Source organism: Poecilia latipinna, unplaced genomic scaffold (assembly GCF_001443285.1).
Source record: "Poecilia latipinna isolate Pla-1442-1.1 unplaced genomic scaffold, P_latipinna-1.0 Scaffold876, whole genome shotgun sequence".
In the NCBI taxonomy this organism is placed as follows: domain Eukaryota; kingdom Metazoa; phylum Chordata; class Actinopteri; order Cyprinodontiformes; family Poeciliidae; genus Poecilia; species Poecilia latipinna.
The window spans coordinates 228,702-249,193 of NW_015113492.1; the positions used below are offsets into that span (position 1 = coordinate 228,702).

Below are 20,492 nucleotides of genomic sequence, written 5' to 3' on the forward strand. Positions count from 1 at the left end.
GACAGGCTAAATCACCCAGAAGAGATGAAGGTTTAATTCTAGATATTCATGTTCTGCAAAGGTTATGTGTTTTGCAAAACTTGTTTGCTGTAGCTTTGTCTCTGTCCTACTGCAAAAACACAAAGTCTTACGTTTTTGTCTGGGTTGCATGTCCATATATCTTAGAGACTTGAAATAAGACAAAACTAACTCAAAAGTAACTTTTTAGCTAGATGTAGCAGCTGGTTTTTAGTCAGTAATTACTTAATGTTGATTAAAAAAGTGCTTGTTCCATTGGCCGATCATTTCACTTATAACAAGACATTTTTCCAAAGTTAAAAGTGAAATAATCTGCCTCTGGACCAAGCACTGTTTCATCAGTATTAAGGAATTATTGACTTAAAACAAACTCATATTTCTTGCTGAAAAGTTACTTAGTAAGATATTGTGTTTTTGCAGTGTACAAACAATGGGTTATAAAAATCCCCATTGTATTTTAAATACTCTATAAATCTTGAAGATTGTCAACATTGTTACCTTTGAGGTCGGAGTTATCACAATGTATTTCTTTCCTCATCATAGATGGAGCTACAATACTTTACACCACTTCAGTCCTTTATTAATATTGGAACAGATTTCTCTCCATATTGAATCGGTTCTTAACATAACAAATCCCAGCTGGAAATGAGCAGAGCAACGCCACCTTGGCAACACTCCTGCTTGTGAGTCTTAAAAGGTCAAACAATAATCTGAAACAACATATTCCTGTTCATGCTCTGATCATTGCAAGAGCTGTCTGTCTGTTACTCTTACCTTACTGTTTCCTGCACATACAGAGCTGCTTACTGGAGGAAAAGGTGCGTCTAAATACATTCAGGATTACATATGAGATGGATTTGATCAATAAGATAATCTGCCAAACCATGAATGTCATGTGGTCAATGCATCTGGGAAGGGATAAATGAGGTAAAACTCCAAAATGTTTTCTGGTAGAGGCTGAAAAACACTTGACACTGGTGAAGAGTTTAACCTACAATAACATGGCCCTAAGCATCCAGCTACAAGTTTAAATCTTATCATGGCAAATAGCTAATATGGACCAGTCAAAGTACAGGCCTAAAACCAACTGAGAAGTGGTAACGAAGCTTGAAAATGTGACATTTGCGAGGCATGAAAGGTACATTTTTACCCACTTTTAAGTTGCTAACAAAGCCTGCTAGCGTTTTATTTGGTTTATGATGAATTACCGAGGACAAGATCCAAGTAGATGATTCTTGTCAAGATTGTTCATAAAAGGGTCAGAGAAGATTCAAAATTAGCTTTTTCTCTTCAGGTTATCTTCTCCAGTTTCAGTCTCACATTTCCTCCTTTCTACTCTTATCTTGTGAACCATTTCCCCACTTCTTCGCTTCTACCCAGGCTAGTTTCGCCATCCGCATATCGGCTTTCGAAGGTGCATCTGCCCAAGGGACAAGGCGTCCTTATTTTTTTTTCCCACCCACACCTCGGTGTTGTATAACTGAAGTGACCTTTAGCAATCTGCAGTAGAACCTAATAAATCCTGAGGTTGTTATGATGGAGTAACAACAGGCATAGATGAGTTTTCTCAGCCACATACTTCTCAGATTATGACCATTTTATCAGGTTTTCTGATCCTTCCTAGAAAAGATGTTCATTGAAGTCGTCTTTTACTGATTGAAAACAGTTTTCACCCTTCTCCGACACATGAAACGTGACCTAGTAATGCCTGAATGGGTCCCATTTCTGGTTATCCTCTGAATAAAAATAAAAAAGAACCTAAATACCTGATATTTCAGGATCATCTCCTAGTTTATTCTTGTTCTGAAGTATGTTCAGCTGATAAATGCTGTTCATCATCTATGCAGTAAATTTTCCTTTTTGCTGGTTGGAGGTGAGTTTTTACAGCTGTTCTTCAGAAACCAGATGTGTGACAGGAGGCTGATGAAAGGGCTTAAACCTAAACCTGGCACTTAGAGCTTTTCTGTTTGCAGAATTCTTTCAGCAGCATTTCAAATCATCCTTTGAGCAAATTTCTCATGAATCTGTGTCAAGAACTTCAGAACACTATTCCATCTCTAAACAAATTTTAACTTTAAAGAAAGATAACTTGAGAAAATACACAGAAGTTGAAATGTATACATATATTTCGTAGATATTTAGGTATAATTTTGTCATTTTAGTGAATTAAATATTTTTTTTCCATAAATAATTTTTTTCCAGGCAATTTTGAAGCATGTTGTGTTTATGTCACACAAGATGCTTGAGATATACAACTTTATTTATATAGCTCATTTCCAACAACTCATTATGCACAACATTCAACTATAAAAAAATGAAATAAAGTCACTTAAAACAGATGTTAAAATGAAAATGTTCAGTTCAACATGTTAAGCTTTCTGCTCAATGCTTGAATTCAGTCTAAATTTCCGCTTTAGAAATATATTTGCTAAAATAAATGTTCAATTCCTATTTTACCTGTTTTATTCACTGTTTCAAGACTTTTATTTGAATCTAAGTCTAACGATTAATGATTGGCTGTTCATTTTCTGACGCTTGCACTGATACTCCGCTCCTGATTGGCTGTCCGTGTGATGATGCGGGCATGACTCATCTTCTATTCTGAGCCAAAAAATAGCTGACTTGAGGGTCCTGACCTTTCGTCTCCCTGGTGACTGCCCTGATGTCATCACCTCTTGTTGATCAACATCCTTCCCTTCCCTCTCGCTTGTTTTACTGCTCCTCTAATCCGTTTGGGTTCGTTGCACCCCAGCTTAAAACTACTCCGAGGCGGAGGATGTGCGGATTGTGAGACGCACTCTCAATTACCATTAATGCAACTGACCTTGTTAACTGGCTTTAGCAGATTCACTGTCACACCCTTTCATGGCACTGAATGTAAATTCCTGCTTTGACATTTGCTGTTATCATAAAAGAACTGATTACAATGGGAACAGTCAGCCCCCTGTCTCTGCTCGTCATGTAGCTTTAAAGAAGCCACATGACGAGCAAAACCAGATGCTTTCCTTCATTTTCTATTAAAAATAGAAAGACTGTATCGCAGCTTACTTATTAGAAAATTTAGTGAAAGAAGAAAATGTGGCTGGATTAAAGTTATAGAGTGCCTAGTAGTTCACTCAAAAAGAGCACTGACCAAGTATAGATTTCATATGCCTCATTGTATGGATCTATCTTTATAAAGAAAATCAAGCTGAAAGTTGAAATCTGCAACTTTCTGCATAGCTTTAACATGTGTGTTTATATATACAACCAAAGGGCCTTGTGGTTTGTTGGCTTGGTGGTAATAGGGTGGAGTGACTGACGTATAATAAACGGCCATGAGGGTGGACAAATTTGTAGAGCCGCGGGTGAGCACACCTCCAATTTTCTATAACAAATAGTTAGAGACTGCTCATTCATTGTGGTTCCAATAAAAAAAGACCAAACTTCGACAAAGAAACCCCGATTTTCTTTTTCTTTTTTTGTTTCCTCGTCAGGACTTGCCTCATTTTCTGCCACCCATCGTCTTCCCCTTTCTCGTCTCGCCCTTCAGATGCCTCGCTGTGATCGTGAAGTTCATAAGTTCAAAGAAGGGCGAGAAGCTTGCGGGGGAAATGCAGGGACGCTGTCGAGCAGTGTCAGGTCGGTAATGAAAGCCAGCTTCATTCTTTACATGCTCTTACATCATCATCGGCACTGTTCAAGCAGCTGTTTTCCTCACAGTCCCCCTGCTGAACTCCAACAACAGGTTCACCGCATGTGTTTTGAGTTTCTTGTGCTTCTTTATAAATGAGTGGTATTGCATCATAGAGCAAGATCATCATCATTTAATTCCAAGAATTAGCCATCTGATTTTAAAGTTTTCTTTTATTCTGGCGTTATTTCCATAAAATCTTGCATTTTGCAAAGCAAAAGTATTTATCGGGTTAGAGTCGGGTCAGACAACTCCCTCCACACCAAAGGAGTTCATGGGTCTGGCCAAAATCTGCAAGGTAAGACGGGGAGAAAAATTTACTTTGCTTCCCTCTATTGGTGGAACAATCACATAACAACACAACAAGTAAATCTATGTAAGCAAATACTTCAGTTTTATTAAAAGAGAAGACACCAACAGAAAAAACGTAGTTAATTTCGCTTTTAACCTTATATAAATACAAATTTATCATTGTTAATTTAGCTTTTATTTATAAAATACCTCCAGATAAAATCACTTAAAAGTTCAATCCCAGTTGAATAGCTTGCCCTTGCCGCTGTCACCACTGCATGGTCTTTGAGCGCGTCAGCTTCCTGGTCAAAGCATGGCGGACTGTCAGCATGTAGGAGCGCCTGTCAGGTAGGGGGCGCTGCTGATCCAACGTCCGCCTGTCGCACATGAAACAACATATGAGCAACGCCAGTGCAGGCAAGAGACATAAGAAAAATAAACTATTTCTTAGCTCCCCCAAACCAACAAAAGTTTTTAAAGTCTGAGACAGAATAAAGAACTAAATAATATGGATTATAAATATATGTTTATTTATTAAGGAAAAACATTCCAAACCTAACACTGTCTGGCAATAAGATTTTTACATTTGACAGCATAAGTGTCTGGTTTAAGGTCAAGCCTCATTTTATATATATATATATATATATATATATATATATATATAATTTTAATTATTTATTTCGGTCATTTATATCTTTTTCACACACAAGTAAAACAAAAACATACCATGCTAAAAAAAAATAGCTAAACAACAAGCTAAAGAAAATAAAACAAGACGTACAGAAATAAACCAGCTATATATAAATTCCTGTCAATGACAAGTACATAAAGTGTAGACCAAAAACGTCTACACTTTTATGTAGACCAAGCATTTAAGTGACATTCAAAATATATGTTATTTTGTTTAAATACAAAATAACATTTTTAAAAAAGCTAAAAACCACAAGGGCTGCATAAAATTTCAGCATCAGGGTTGTATTTTGATCCAACCATATGATATTCATGACTGGTAAAGTGTAAAATTAAAATGTTTTTGCAGTTTGTGTTAAAAACTAAATAAATGCAAAAACAGACCTGATGAGTTGGAAAATTGCTGCTTCCACTGATAAAACTGCCTCAGCTACTGACAGCTCTCTGAAGCCACATCTGCACATAATAAGACACAGACAGAAAATCAGCAGGGAAACAAATTGAAATATTACATTTCTAAAGAGCAGTTGCACAAACATAAGTATACAAAACCCTAAATCTTTGGCGAGTCTCTGTCCCTCCTCTGTTGTCACCTTCCTGCCGACTTCCAGATCTGCCTTATTGGCTACCAGCACTGTAGGAAAAACTGACACACAATAAAATGGTAATAAAACAGCAGTGAGCAGGACGATGCCTTGGCATTCAGTCTGCCTACAGAGCACAGGATGGACTACCAAACATGGAATGTGAGCTGCTCATGTGTGTAGGTGACAAAAGACAGATGTCCACCAGAGAACAAACTGTCTCTGGAGGGCAACATAATGAACACAGAGAGGTCAAAGGTTCAGCTGCATGTGTTCAAGGATCCTTAAAGAGACTTTATCTAAAATTAAGGCAAAGACGGTAACTTGAACGACTCCATGTAGTGAAGATGGTGATTGTTACCGAGACTTTGTTTGGTTTGGTCGATGAGCGTTTTAAGTCGAGGGATTTCCAGGAAGCTGGAGCGCTGAGTGATAGAGTAGAGCAGTAGGAAACCATCGGCCCAGCGAATGGAGGACTCAATAGAAGCCTCTGAGCTCTGGAGCAGAATGTGTCATAAAATACTACAATTAAACCATTGGTAGCATTATATGTAAGCCTTAGTTCAGTGACATAGTCAAAAAAGCTCTCTGAGCCGTATCCTAAGTTTGAAGTGCTTAGCTTAGTTTCGCACAAATGCTAAGAGGAAGTCAGAAGCTAGATTTATAAATAAAATTCACACACTCATTTCTGTATTTTTTTTTTCCATTATGATATTTAGAGGCTGGTGAAAGTAGGTTTGCATTTTTTGTATTTTGGAGTCTTGCTAAGCACTAAACTAGCCTCCAAACTGACTTGGAATTAGCATATTTTGCTAACCCAAACCTTAAATATGCTGCCTTTGCATAGAAGGTAGGAATAGTTGTAGAAATAATTTGTTTGGTTTCTCATTAAATCAGTACCACTTTCCAATAGATGCATTGTTACTTTTAACAAATAACTTTTAAAACCTACCTTAAAAGGTAAATCCAAGATCTCCAGATCAACAGTTTCCTGGTCCACCGTCCGACTACATCTGTATGTCACCTCTGTAGAAATACCTTAGTCATTACTGTACGCTCCATGTCAGAAATGGAATAATATTTACTGGAATCTCACCCTTCTTATGGTCATATTCGCCAATAAAACGCTTCGTTATAAACCGAACACACAGCGCTGGAGATACAAAACAGACATGATCACTGCACAGTGCCCAAACCGAGACATAACACATGTTGACTTACAAAAGAAATTTCACACATAAGGCAGTGCTTCTGAGAGATAATCCGATTGAAGCAGCCTTAAGAACACAGAAAGCATTAAACTGAGATGCAAAATCCTGCAAACTCTGAAGAAAACGCTTGCAAACAATAAATCGACAAATTGAGAGTAAGAAATTGTAAAGCTTTGCAAAGGAGAGCAAGATAGCATAAAAAAAATGTACTTAAGTTCTCATAAAGAAACACATTTAGAGATTAACAATTGATCTATTGGTATTTTCTGTTTGTATCAACACAAAGTAGTGCATTATTGTGCAGTGGAAGGGAAATAATAAAAGGTTTGCAGTAAACATTTAGGGCGCTTGATTTTCTTTCCACATTAAAATCAGACGTTACTCTCATAAAACACATTGAAGTTTGTGGTTCCAAAGGGGAAGAAATGTTTGATTTCAAAGGCACTATGGAACACGACCACAGCGACACAAAAGACAATATATAAGACAAGAGATCCAGAAATGCAAACATCTCAGTGGTAAAACTGAAGCAAAAATCAGAAACACGTCCGCCATCTAAAACATGTAACCTGTCCATGCTCACACTAATCTGACAGCAAGACATTTGTGGGTCAGCTTCAGAGCCATGCCAAGTTTCCATTTTTCTGTCTTTTGAACCAGCACTGACCCCGAAACCTCTCTTTTGCTAACTCAGGAACATTCATACAACCAATCTGCTTTCCGTTCCCCCTTGAAGTCTTAAGTTGTCCACTTTACCTGTTTTTCCAGTGTTCTGAGCTCCCAGAATGAGGAGTTTAACAGGAACCATTCTTTGCTATTTGTACACACCCTTTCCATCCAAGAAAGTCCCTAAATTGGAAGCAAAATGGAGTTACACATTACCTTTCAGAAGTTAACAACCCAGGATGACTGAGTCAATATTTGCAGACTAATGTTATGTAGCATCAACTTACAAGAGATCAAAGCAAAAAATAACCAAAGTATCTAGGGGAGTAAAAGAAAAACAGAAATCAGCTTGCCTCACAGCCTCTGATACTACACAGATGTGACTGTCTTCTCTCCTGCAGGGTGCCTGTGTGACTCTGCACTTGTGTTTGGTTTTAAGAGGTCTTTCTCTGTGGACAGGATATGACAGGGGCAATTTATCCAGAGAAACAGGGTCCAAGTCCAAACACAAATCTTATTTTGGCTCCATTTAAGAAACATGTATACCTTTGCAGTGAATTAGAACCATGCAGGAACATTGTCTCATATAATATTGAGCTTTTGTGGTTTTGAATGCGCAAGCAACAGGAAAATGCTTATATCTCATTGTTATTAGTATTACTTAAATATCTGAGGGCATCTGATCAATGCCATGCTTCAGTTATTGATCATCATGTTTCAGCCAACATTTCGGCACCTGCTGTAGAGCAGCATCCAAATGAATCGCATGTGATACATACAGGTTTGGCTCCACTGTGTAGATAAATATCAATATCTATCAACAGATACCTTTAATTTCTACACCATCGCAGTCAGTCGACAGTCACTAGAGCTAAATTCATCCCATCGCACTCAAAAACGCTCTTTCATACACAGATACATTTAAAGGTTTGAGTGACTTGCCCAGGGGCAAATTGTCCGGTGGCAGAACCGCAACTGACAACTCTACTTGCTAAGCCAGTGGTTGGATTGTAACTGGTTACAATATTTGTTTCTAGACAATTAAATGCCCAGGAAGACGGGTTCTTGTCGGTCACATATTGCTGTTAAAGGTCAGTGTCCAGTCTGCATTCTGTAATGAAGAGACAAATCATATTTAGTTCTGTGCTGTTTTTTTGTATTTATCTGTTTTATGTTATTTCTGGCTCTGTAAAGCAATTTGGTCTTCTTCACTGTAGTGGTGTAGAGTGCTATATAAATGATTGATTGGTTATGAAGAAACATTATAATAAATGAACAACACTGCAGATTGAATAAAGGCATCCTTAAGATTTTATTTATATTTCTCAGCATTATCGAATAAAGCTGCTTCACAGAGTGAAAACAATGTAATGTATACAACAAGGAAAAGCTTAAATTATAGAACAGAGACTTGTGTTTCAGGCCAGATGGAGGTGTTCAGCAGACGGATGGCTCGTCGACCGCAGCGGCTCCCTCTGTGAGAGCTTTGACACACTTGGCCATGGTTTGGGAAGCTCTGCTGATGGAGTCTGAACGAAGAAGAAGTACGTTTGGTTTGGCACATGTTTTCATTTTGTGGGGTTTTATTAATTCATTGAGATTACCGGTCATATAGAAGTCCTTAGCGGTGATCTGAGGTGGCACCAGAGGAGCTGCAATGAGGTCCTGATTTACAGTCTGGGAATAAAGAGAAAAATTAGGAAAACGTTTGTGTCCGAGAGCGAGAAGAGGAAGAATCGTTTCCAACCTTTGAGAGTTCATTGGCCTGTTTGAAGTAGTTCGCCTCCTCTACATCGTCATAACGGACCAGGTTGGGAGAGACCTCTGCCAGCCTGGACCGGACCTCTTCCAGTGAATCGTAGGGCAACGTCACACCCGCCAACTGCAATCACAACAAACGCTCATAAAAATGTCGCTAAAGAACTTCTGAGTATAGATAGTGGACTGACTCTGACCTCAGAAACAGCTCTGATAATTTTCCAGTCATCTCTGGCCATGCCAGGCGGAGTGACAGCCAGCTTGGTGTGCTGGCTGCGGCCCTCAGTGTTGACATAGGTACCGTTTTTCTCTGTGTATGCAGCACCAGGTAGGATGATGTCTGCCATAGGAGCTCCCACGTCCCCATGATGGCCTGGAGGGGTGAAAATTCATCTTAAAAATCCCGGAATGGCTGAAATATTTGCCGTGTGTGCTTTCTTGTGTGCATACCCTGGTAGATGATGAGGCAGTCCTTTGGCAGGTCGGCTCTGGTGATGCAGCCGGCATCGGCTCCGAGCAGGAACAGGACTTTGGGTGGATTCTTCCTTATTGTGTCAACACCAGCCTTGTAGCCTAGATCTAAGGCAGCCACCTGACTGGCCACTCTGCGCACAAAGCAACACTTACAACCTTATGTTCGTCATTCCACATTGATCTACAGCTTTGCAAAGCCGTACCTGTGCAGGACATTGAGGACCTTCCAGCCGTTATCCACTCCGCTGCTGGTCCTGGCGTTCTGAGCGATTGTGGAGACGGCGCTCAGGATCGCAGCACCGTCTTCTCTTTGCAGTGCACTGCTTCCCACAACCACCACCGGATGTGTTGCGGCTGCGAGGACCTGCAGACGATGAGGAAAGGAGAACCTATATAGACCAGGGATATGAGATGTCCACAATGATCCGAGCGAGTTTGTGTGTCAGTCACCTGACTGAACGGATGCGTGCCATTGGCCAGCTCCTTCAGGACTGAACTCTTCTCTCCCAGGTGCTCATATGTATAAGTCAGATCAACCTGGTGGCCCACCAAGGCAACACGCAGCTCATTGTGAAGCCAGCTGCATACAAGAAAGAAGAAAGTCATGCAAGGCCTTGAAAAAGTATTATGTCAAGCACTTTCAAGGACTTTAGACAGAAATTAATCACTTACCTCTTGCGGATCCTGGCGTTGAACAGCGGAGCCTCATAGCGAGGGTTTGTTCCCACAAGCAGCAGGAGATCACATTCTTCGATGCCGGCGATGCGGGAGTTCAGCAGGTAATTGGAGCGCAAGTCGGTGCTGAAGAGAGAGCAACGATTCAGCGCCGTTCGATTTTAGGAACAATGTGAAGTGAAAGGGAAGCGGAGCCTTCCTCACCCTGCTCCTGCCATGGGGAAGACCTCCTCGGTGCAGAGGCTCTCAGAGTCGAGTCTGTTGAGGAGATCTTTGAGGGAAACCAGAGCTTCGGCGTCCGCCATCCCTCCTGCGATGGCCGCGACCTCGCTGCCCTGAGCGCTCTGGAGCTGCGCAGGTAATCACATCAAATTAGAGCACGTAGCTAAACAGAAACCAGTAGAGTAAAGAAAACTTACAGCTCCTGCAACACGAGTGAGAGCATCCTCCCATGTGGTTGGCGTCAGCTGACCTGATTTGTCCTTCACCATGGGTTGGGTCAGCCTCTGCCTCTTCAGCCCATCGTAAGCAAACCTGTGAACACATTTAATTAATTGATTAAACATCTGAGGGAGGGGGACAAGTTCCTGTTTTGGTGTATTGGTGCATCACCTGGTTTTATCAGAGATCCATTCTTCATTAATGTCTTCATGCAGCCTGGGCATCACCCTCATCACCTCACCTCCTCTTGTGCTCACCACGATGTTGCAGCCCACAGCGTCCAACACGTCGATTGATTCAGTTTTCCTGAAAGAACGATGGAAATGAACAGAAATGTACCGTTTTGCATGGTCATAGAGGAGCACTAAACCCTGTTCTACCTCGTCTCCCATGGTCTGGCGGTGAAAGCGTAGGGTTTGGAGGTCAGCGCCCCGACAGGACAGACGTCTATGACGTTCCCGGACAGCTCTGACATGAACATCTTCTCCACGTATGTCCCGATCTGCAGCTCGTTTCCTCTTCCCGTTGTTCCCAGGTCTTCCACTCCGGCGATCTCGCTGGCAAAACTGGGAAACAATTCAGAAAAACAATGATTGAATCCTTGCCGATCAGCTGACCTGGTCAGACGGATGTACGGTTGACTCACCGGACGCAGCGTGTGCACTGGATGCAGCGGGTCATGATGGTCTTGATGAGCGGTCCAATATTTTTGTCCTCAACTGCTCTCTTCCCTTCTGTGAAACGGCTGCGGTCTGAGCCGAACTGCATGGACTGGTCCTGAAAACAGATTTCACTTTCCCAGCATCTACGGCTTAAGATCCTAATAAAGTCTTTCTTGTGGACAGAGGCAAACTTTACCTGCAGGTCACACTCTCCACCCTGATCACAAATGGGGCAGTCCAGTGGGTGGTTTGCCAGCAGGAACTCCATCACACCCTCTCTAATGGGTGACACGTTCACAAAGTTTATTTGCCATCTTCTAAATCCTAAAAGCATCGTACTGTGAAAATCACACAGTGGTCACTAAATCCTGTACCTGGCTTTGCGTGTCTTTTCCGAGTTTGTGAGGATATTCCAACCTTTCATGACGGGCATGGCACAGGCTGCCACTGGCTGGAGAGCACAAGCATACCCACATCTGTTATAAACGTTGTCATAAACCATCTCAAGGTGATGCCAAATAAGTTTAATACTACTTCACATTCAGCCCAATGTAAAAATACCTTCGGGGCTTTCTCGATCTCCACAAGACACATCCGGCAGTTTCCTGCAACTGAGAGACGCTCGTGGTAGCAGAACCTCGGGATCTGAATCCCTGCTTTCTCACAAGCCTGAAAAGAAAACCAATCAGCCATTCAGACCTCAAGAAAGAGCTGATATCTGTATCGGCCTGATCGTAATGTCTCTTTCAGCTGATCAAAATAATCATCAGTTATTACATTTAGTAAATACTTTCAAACGAATCGCGACACACAACTCTTTTAGTTTGCATCAAACCCGTCTGAGGATTCTTACTTGCAGGACTGTGGTCCCAGGCTCCACCTCCACTGGTTTCCCATCCACAAACACTTCCACCATGTTGCTGGCAGCATGCACGGCAGAGCGCACTAAAGATGCACAAAGAAAATGAACGATTAGCTACAACTGCTTCACTTGATCAGCAATTACAGAAACAAAATATTTGACATTTACTGCTATGCTGCAAAAAAGTCATCAATTTTTTGCAGCAATAAGATAAAAAGATGTGATGTTTGGCAATAAAACTTAAATAGCAAGTGTTGTTGGATCTTACTGGGATTGGAAGGAGCCAGGCTGCCCTTTGCAGCCCCGGCAAGAGCTCGACCAACTGCTGGCAGTCGCAACATGACGCTGCAAGGCAAAATACTGAGGTTTATTGTGACATGCAACAGAATACACTGCATTGAGAAGTGAAAAAAATAAAGAGAAGATTTGTTTAATACATTTCCAGAGATTCAAGTCATTTTCCTAGGTTTCAGACTGTTCCTGACTCAAATGCATGAAGTTGCTAAAACATTGTAGACATTTGAATATAAAACATTAATGCTTGACAGAAGTCAGGTGTTACTATCAAACTAAAAACAGGAAGATTAAGCTGTTTAACAAGAAAATTGAGAGGGATACTTTTTAGTCATTCTTTGTTCCAAAATATTATTGTAAACGTATTAAGACTTGACATTGTATTCATTAGTAATCAATGACAAGAAGAAGCTCTTGTAAAATGATAAGAGCAGAGCAAAGCAGAGAAAGGCGAAAGGTGCTTAAAAATGTCTCTGACAACTGCAGAATGTGCTGTAAAAATAAGTAATAGAAGAAGTGATACTGACTAATGAAGCTGGTAACAGAGAAACATTATTAGTCTGAATCAATAGTTAGCTCATGTCAACAATAACAAGCGTCTTTGCGCCCAAAGTGAATTACCTGGCGTTTCTCCGACATTTGCAGGGGTAAGGACGGACTTAATGTTTGTCTAAGTTTTTAAAATGCTACTTAATGAATAACGGACTTTATTTAATAGAAAACGATGTGGTTACATGAATCTCCCAGGGAGCTAATAACGTTAGCTAACAGTACTCAAGGACACTGACAGTGAGGGTTGTTACACGGAACCAAAATAAACGCGCTCCAAAATATCTTTTTTTCATCCGTCTTCTGCTTGCTTAACATATTTGTCTGCACCTGCATACATGTAAAATGTGTTGTTGGTTCTCACCTTTTGCTATTTGGCCTTCTCGACCAGAACAGCGGTGATGTTAGTTATTTCACCGGAGAAGCGACTATGGCGTCAACGGAAACGCTGCGGTTCACTTCCGCTATGCATCCTGAATTTTCACAATAAAAGTTTCTTTACCTATTAACTTTTTTTATTCAAGACCGACACTATCTGAATTATGTTTAATAAGTTTTATGCTTATTATTATTATTATTATTATTATTATTATTATTATTATTATTATTATTAATGATTTTTAAAATATTTTTTCTCTATGTGTTTCACGAAAGAGGATTTTAAAAATCTATTCTAACTTTATTCTCAACGTTCTGGTTTAGAGTGTGTGTAATGTAAGTAGTGAGTTGAATGAATGGCTTTCCTATTAAAGTTAAGCTTTGCAGGGTCCATCACATTTTTTTATACCAAGACAGCCACGCAGGCTGTCCGCATAGATTTTTTAAAATTTATTTAATTTGCCTATTTATTATTTGCAGAATTCTGACTTTAATCTCAGAATTTTGGCTTGATTTGGCTACTTAGCAGAATCACCTTAAACCGACATGTTCCTCCAGAAAGTGAGTTCTCATCCTACGCAACATTGATTGATCTGCATTACCTTTTTTGGAAACGTGTGTGTTATGAAGCATGAATTATGGAAAAGTTCTTAAATTATTTCTCATCGTACTTTTTAAAATAACAAAATATGTTTAGATATGTAGGCTTTTGAGATCTACTATATTGCACTGAAATCTCCTAAATTGTGTCCGAAACTCTTTGTTTTTCCTAGATTTTCAGCTTGACGCAACAGTTCCTCTGTAATGAAGCCTTGTAAGTTTTTAACACACATTTTTTTTACTAGCACGCATCAGGTTTCACTGATAACTTTACGGAAAAGGGGTTGTAGAACGACTGGAAATCACAGACTACATTTCCCATGATGAACTGGGAGAATTTACCGGAAGTAACTACGTGTGCACTTTCGCGACAGTCCAGGAAGCGTTTTCCAAGCAGCTACAGAGTCTAGAAGGGTAATTGTTTGTTTTCGAGGAGGATTAAACCAAAATTAGGTAATTATTCATTTGCGAAACGATTTTTTGTTAATTAAAATATCAGCCAGGTTCCGGTTTTAGATAGAACTAGACAGGCCCTCTAATGCTCAGACTTGTTAGCAACAAGCTAGGTAGCTGGTGTTTGTTAGCAAACAACGTGAAATAAAAACGATGTATAATATTTTATGGCTTGTGAATGAGTATATTTTGATCCAGTACAGTCAAGAAGGGATTTTACTGGTATATATATTATAAGAGATGCATAATTCGTAGGTTTTGATTAAGCATTGTATATGTAGCAGTTGGAGCTCGTGCTACCTCTCTCATTTAGTTTTTAGCTCCTTATTAATGGTTTCTATTTGATATAAGTATCATTATTTGAGTTGTGTCTGAGTCACAATGCGAGTGTAGACATGTATAATGCATGTAGCTGGTTATGTATTATGAAATTGTACTGTTGGAGAAGGTTTGTAAAACATGATACAACTATACTGCAGATAAATGTTCTGCAAGATTTATGTAAGCTGCTTTAAAACTTAATGTATGTGATAACAATACATGTTCATTACATTTTCAGTTATGAATATCCACAGTGCAACTGGTATGCAAGTAGTATGGCAAGACAAAAGTGACCTGAAAATGGAGGAATCCCGCATGAGAGAGTTGTTAACTCAGATTTTTGATTGCTGCCTTTCTAAACCTGCCGTTTTCTGATTTGTGTTCAGGCACCATGCTGCCGACTACCTCGCCACAGAGTAACGGCGACCCCAGCTCCAGGGATGCTGCCCGCCACACAGCAGGTGCCAAGCGCTACAAATACCTACGGCGACTTCTCCATTTCAGACACATGGACTTTGAGTTCGCCTTGTGGCAGATGCTCTATCTGTTCACGTCGCCACAGAGGGTCTACCGCAACTTCCACTACAGAAAACAGACAAAGGACCAGTGGGCAAGGGATGATCCCGCATTTCTGGTCCTTCTCAGCATCTGGCTGTGTGGTAAACCTGTTCTTGTTGCATTTGATTCATAAATTAAACATTTAAATTAGCGCAGTTAGTTCACATTTCTTTGTTTTTGCAGTATCAACGATCGGTTTTGGTCTTGTTCTGGAAATGGGAGTCGTGGAGACTTTGAAGCTGCTGCTGTGGGTGGTCTTTGTCGACTGCATAGGTGTTGGTCTGCTCATATCAACCCTTATGTGGTGAGTTACCGTGGTGATTAAAAAAACCAAAGCGATCGCTTACAGACGCGCTAAAATGTAATTTTCTTTTCCAGGTTTATCAGCAACAAATATCTGCTGAAACACCCGAGCAGAAGCTTTGACGTCGAGTGGGGTTACGCATTTGATGTCCATCTAAATGCTTTCTACCCACTTCTAGTCATTCTGCATTTTCTGCAGCTTTTCTTTATCAACCGTGAGTATGTTGTCTCCTTCTTGCTGTGTTGCACTGTGTGGATCTGCAGACAAACTCTTTATGTGGATCTGTTGGGGGGGTTTTTTGTTTTTGTTTTTCACAGATCTCGTGGTAATAAACTCAGACTGGTTCCTGGGTTACTTTGTTGGGAACACTTTGTGGCTCATCGCCATCGGTTACTATCTCTACATCACCTTCTTGGGCTACAACGGTGAGACTTAGGCATATCAAATTGATTCTGCCTTGCAGGAAACAAAAATGTCTTTTTCTGCCACAGGGTAGAATTTAGGTGAAAGTGTGTTTTTAACGGTTTCTCTCTTACAGCTCTGCCCTTCCTGTCGAACACTGTGGTGCTCCTCTACCCCTTTGCTCTGCTCGGCCTCCTCTACCTCCTCTCTATATCTCTGGGCTGGAACTTCACCCAGGGTCTCTGCTGGTTTTACAAGTACCGAGTCCAGTAGGAACCTTTTCAATTTCTAATCGGATGCAAGCTTGTTCCAGATGAACTCAAAACAAACAAACAGAAAAAGAGAAAAAGTCTCCGACTTTCTGTTTCTAGCTGAATGTTACTGAGAGAGACTTCTGGCTGACTCTTGGAGAACTGAGACTCTGGCTTGATTGAGGCTGAGCTGGCTCCTTTTGGTTGTGTCAGCTCTTCTGGTGAACTCCAGTAAACGGCGACGTGTTTGTACTTTCTCCAGACAAAAAAAAAAAAAAAAACTGGACAAACCAGACGTTCATCAATGTCCTCCTTGTGTGACTGCTGAATTGTTGTAATATAAGCCGAAAGGTGTAATTTTGAAGAAAAAACAATGTTGGTTTTTAGTTGTGTTAAAAAAACAAACAGATAATCCTGCTTGATGAAGTGGAGACACATGGGATGCAGACGTTTTTTTTTCTTTTTTCCTTAAGTTGTACATTCCAAAGCACTTTCAATAAAGGGTTTTATTAACTTAAACTACCTCAGTTTGGGTGCTTGGAGGAGAAACCCACATCTCCCTGTAGTTCTTCAACATGTGTAAGCCAGTTTTCTTGTGATATTCATTGCATTGGAGTTCCCATCAAATCTCTGGAATGTCAATGTATCAGCACTGATTTAAACCTTAAGAATTGATTAAGGTTTAAGTCTCTTCTGACTGCCTTAGTTATCATTGAATCTTCGCCTGAAGGGTTTTTACTTAAGTTGTTTGTAATAAATTATCTCACTTTTGCATTATGGAGAATCATGTACAGGATTTTAATGCAAAAACAAAAGAAATTTGATGCATTTTAGAACTGGAGTCTAACATAAAATGTCCAAAAATTGAGATCCTGGGAATACTTTGCAAATGCACTGTAGCATCATAACATGACAAGTTCATGCAAGAAAAAAAGCAACAAAAAAAAAACACACAAAAAAAAAACAGCTCACTTGCTAAATATGAACTAATTTATACTTTTAATGCCAAATTCAATTAATGTTATAAAACCCACACAGATGAAGCAACTCTTAATTATGATCATAACGAAAAGAATTGGCCAACAGGTTGGAACTGACAGAAAACCTGTTTCAACAGGCTGCTTCAGTTTCAATGGTTGCAGCTTGAAATGATTTTAGGTTGCTACGAAGTGCGAGTGCAGTTTATTTCAAAATTGATCAAAATTTACCTCATTACTAGAAGCCAGAGATTAAAAGCTTTGATTAGATTTTTTTAGATCTTACAGTCACAGAAAAGGTGACGGTCAAGGGAGTTGGTGTATTCATAAAAACACAAAAAACATCTGTATGTGAAAGCAGAGGTTTATTTTGCAACTATAGTTCTGCATCCTTCATCCATTCGTTTCTGTTCATTAAAAAGAATGAATCACAAAAATCTGTTGGTAGAGGAGAAAAAAAAAAAGAAACATTCACACCGTTGTACTGTCTTAATGTTAAAATATAATCCAGAGCAACCAATTGACAGGGTTAAATTTTAAAGTTATAGAAAGAAAAAAAAAAAAGACCCAATCAGTTGTTAATGTTGCATAGTTTTTTTTCCTCTTTATGCAGATTAATGCAGGCTGAAGGATTCTGAAAAATGTTTGCTCTAAACCCAAAAGCTCGTTTCAGGTTCTCCTCGTGTTTCATGGTGATGTTTCTACTTTACGGCGTCGTACAGCATTTTCTTCAGCTTCTCCAGGTCAACTGTTTTCATGATGACGACCTTGTGCTCCTTCTTCAGGCACTCTATGTAGTCCAGCACCATCATACCCCGGGTGTGTTTCCCATTCAGCTCCACTGTCACTGCCACCTGCCGGAGGAATCACTTTTAACCAAGCTGGGATTTAAAAAAAAAAAAAAAAGTAGCGACGGAGGCTGACCTTCTCACTCTCCGTTATGAAGCCGTCGTCGACCGCAGCGGCAAGCGCGAACACGTCGCAGGGATTAAAGCCTTGCCCAGCTGTTACTTCTTTTTGATACTCATCTGAACGAGCTTTCTGCGAACACATTGAGCAAGACAATGCAGCTGCTGCAAACAATCGTAAAGAAATTGCGTTATACTGAACTTACCTTCATTGAAAGCTCTGATATCTTCCTGATGAAGGCAGCCTTCTCTGTCTTTACGGACAGCCACTCGTCCCAGAAAGACTAGAAAAATAATTTAAGTAAATATTTAGTTGCATTCAATTGTTTCCATCTTTTTATTAAAGCCCACATGACATTTGTCACACATTTAAAACTCTCCTGCGTTCTTATTTGAATTGTATTCTTGCCTATCTTTGATTTTGGTGATGCAAATGGCATTTTTACAGATTATGGGTTTTTTTTTTCTTCCAGTTTTCCAAATGCCTTTTAGACTACATAGAATCATTTCTGTCCTTTGTTCTAATTTTTGAGAGAACGTGATGCATCAAGGCGGGTAGAATTTCTTTTGTTCCATTTTCCTTCTCTTAAACCTTCTTATGTAAGTAAAATAATTAAACAAGGATTAAAGCAGTAAATCTTCTTATTCATTGCGTTTGTGTTTTAGGTCTCACCCATGGGAGGCTGCTCCTGCAGCTGAACTCCCACGCAGCGATGTAGGTGGGACAGGTGTAGCGGTCCAAAACGATGAAAGCCGCTTCAGGGTCGGCCACAAAGTTGAACTCACCACACGAAGTGGTGTTACCCCGAGCTGTAAGCGTGGATAAAGCAGGTGGGTAAATAAAAGAGTTTCCAGGGGTTGAATTTCTATAAAAAAAAAAAAAAAGTCTGCCCACATTCGGTGTTTCCTCCCATGATGTAGAGGGCTTTCAGTATTTTGGGGAAGGAAGGGTCCAGCTGCACAGCGACTGCAAGGTTAGTCAGGGGTCCAGTAGCCACAAGGATCACCTGCAAGCCACGATAAATATAAATTTGGAGCTTGAGGCGGACCGTGCCGAAGGCGGTTTTGCGTCTGTGGTGACAAAAAAAGCGTGTTTTTTCCCACCTCTCCTGGATTTTCCCTTGCAATTTTAAGCATCGCCTGCGCAGCTGTCTTCTTCTGCAGCAGCTCCACACCTGGAGCGTCTGGGTCTGGGACGTCCCCCAGTCCGTCTTTCCCCTGATAATCCGACGCATGCTGTTTTCTGTCCAGCAGAGGCTTCGAGAAACCCTCATAAACTGGAATCTGTTGGACAGAGCGTGTAATTGTAAAACATCCAGCAAAGTGAACAAACCAGACCAACAAAACCTCTGTGTCGACGTACGTCCAGCCTGTTGCAGACTTTCAGGACTCGCAGGGTGTTTGTGAGGACGTTCTCCAGAAGAGTGTTGCCATGGGTGCAGGTGATCCCCAAAACCTCCACATCTGGAGCAGTGAGGGCGATCATGATGGCCTGAGCATCATCGACTCCAGTGTCAACATCGAGGATCAGCTTCTTCATTCTACAGTAAATGTGTGAGTATATTATAGTCCTTTCTGAAAAGTGCCGATAGGACTTTACAATTTTTACAGAAAATTTGAATTGACATATTTAAATGCAAAGTTTGCATAAGTATTTTGACTAGAGATTTGAAAATGGCCATTTTAATGCATTTTAATATGAGTGCATAACACTAATGAGATTTGAAGCATTTAGAAGCGCAACTGATCTGATGATGTAAATCAGGTTCCATATGTAATTAAAATTTGAGATAAAGTTTCGTTATCATTCAAGTGTTGAGTTAAAATTCAATTTTGCATTTCAATTTATATCTGATAATTAATTCGAACTGTATTTAGATTGAAATTGAAACGTGCTTTATATCTTACATCTGGGCAAAGATGGGTTTAAACATCAATATGTATTATTGGAAATGCATATCAATTCTGCTGCGTATAACTTTGTCTGCAGACGTCTGATTCACAGGTGTAAGCAATCAGGTCACCATGTTTACGCAGATTGCGGAAAACTCACTAAGTAAGGCAGACTTGCATCATAAATAACTTGGACTGCTGTGGTAGCGTGCAAAGCAGTGAAAGAAGAATAAAGGTCAACTGGATAAAACTGAGATAAATTCTTCTTGTTTTAGTTCAGAGTGCGTTCTTTATTGCTTTAAATCACTTGGTTTTGTTTTGGAGGTTTCAGTAAAAGAACAAGCATTGATTTTACATTTTAAGTGTAAGAAAGTAATGTTTAAAAACTGTCAAAGAACCATGCAGTAATTACACATTACAAGCTTGTAAGGTAATCCATTTTCTTATAAATTTCGTTGCTGTTTGAAATGGGTGTCGTTGACCAACCCAACCATTATCCAGTTATACCAGTTCTGTCAGGATGAATTGGCCAAAACTCCAGCAAACAATAGTGAGAACCTTGTGGGAGGTTACAATATTTGACCCAAGTCAAATATTGG

At 40.1% G+C, this 20,492-nt stretch overlaps 4 protein-coding genes across 7 annotated transcripts; 1 reads left to right on the forward strand and 3 right to left on the reverse strand.

Moving 5' to 3' along the window:
• Positions 1-4,123: 4,123 nt before the first annotated feature.
• On the reverse strand, positions 4,124-8,338 carry LOC106957117 (ras-related and estrogen-regulated growth inhibitor). Of its 4 annotated transcripts, XM_015048349.1 has the most exons (7): positions 7,224-8,338; positions 6,353-6,409; positions 6,209-6,282; positions 5,618-5,753; positions 5,225-5,318; positions 5,057-5,128; positions 4,124-4,359 (listed from the first exon to the last, which is right to left on the reverse strand). In XM_015048349.1, exons 1-7 carry the CDS (start codon positions 7,273-7,275, stop codon positions 4,251-4,253), a joined length of 594 nt encoding a protein of 197 aa, XP_014903835.1. In that variant the 5' UTR covers positions 7,276-8,338; the 3' UTR covers positions 4,124-4,250. The 4 variants fall into 4 exon arrangements, with proteins under 4 accessions (XP_014903835.1, XP_014903833.1, XP_014903834.1 ...); XM_015048347.1 differs by having other exon boundaries at positions 5,057-5,318; XM_015048348.1 differs by having other exon boundaries at positions 6,353-8,338.
• An 88-nt stretch (positions 8,339-8,426) lies between these two features.
• Positions 8,427-13,311, reverse strand: ndufs1 (NADH:ubiquinone oxidoreductase core subunit S1). The gene is made up of 19 exons (XM_015048339.1): positions 13,213-13,311; positions 12,274-12,350; positions 11,997-12,088; positions 11,705-11,812; positions 11,518-11,594; positions 11,340-11,421; positions 11,128-11,258; positions 10,862-11,047; positions 10,653-10,787; positions 10,460-10,574; positions 10,245-10,390; positions 10,038-10,166; positions 9,816-9,945; positions 9,569-9,729; positions 9,342-9,496; positions 9,089-9,264; positions 8,881-9,015; positions 8,738-8,810; positions 8,427-8,662 (listed from the first exon to the last, which is right to left on the reverse strand). The coding sequence occupies exons 2-19, from the start codon at positions 12,344-12,346 to the stop codon at positions 8,571-8,573; spliced, it is 2,196 nt and encodes a 731-aa protein (XP_014903825.1). The 5' UTR covers positions 12,347-12,350; positions 13,213-13,311; the 3' UTR covers positions 8,427-8,570.
• An 832-nt stretch (positions 13,312-14,143) lies between these two features.
• Positions 14,144-16,634, forward strand: unc50 (unc-50 homolog (C. elegans)). The gene is made up of 6 exons (XM_015048344.1): positions 14,144-14,279; positions 14,987-15,259; positions 15,342-15,462; positions 15,537-15,676; positions 15,780-15,887; positions 16,001-16,634. Exons 2-6 carry the CDS (start codon positions 14,992-14,994, stop codon positions 16,135-16,137), a joined length of 774 nt encoding a protein of 257 aa, XP_014903830.1. The 5' UTR covers positions 14,144-14,279; positions 14,987-14,991; the 3' UTR covers positions 16,138-16,634.
• Positions 16,635-17,438: 804 nt separating this feature from the next.
• On the reverse strand, positions 17,439-19,623 carry LOC106957115 (inosine-uridine preferring nucleoside hydrolase-like). The gene is made up of 7 exons (XM_015048343.1): positions 19,364-19,623; positions 19,105-19,284; positions 18,896-19,007; positions 18,674-18,810; positions 18,207-18,284; positions 18,017-18,133; positions 17,439-17,946 (listed from the first exon to the last, which is right to left on the reverse strand). Exons 1-7 carry the CDS (start codon positions 19,538-19,540, stop codon positions 17,794-17,796), a joined length of 954 nt encoding a protein of 317 aa, XP_014903829.1. The 5' UTR covers positions 19,541-19,623; the 3' UTR covers positions 17,439-17,793.
• Between the last annotated feature and the right edge of the window lie 869 nt (positions 19,624-20,492).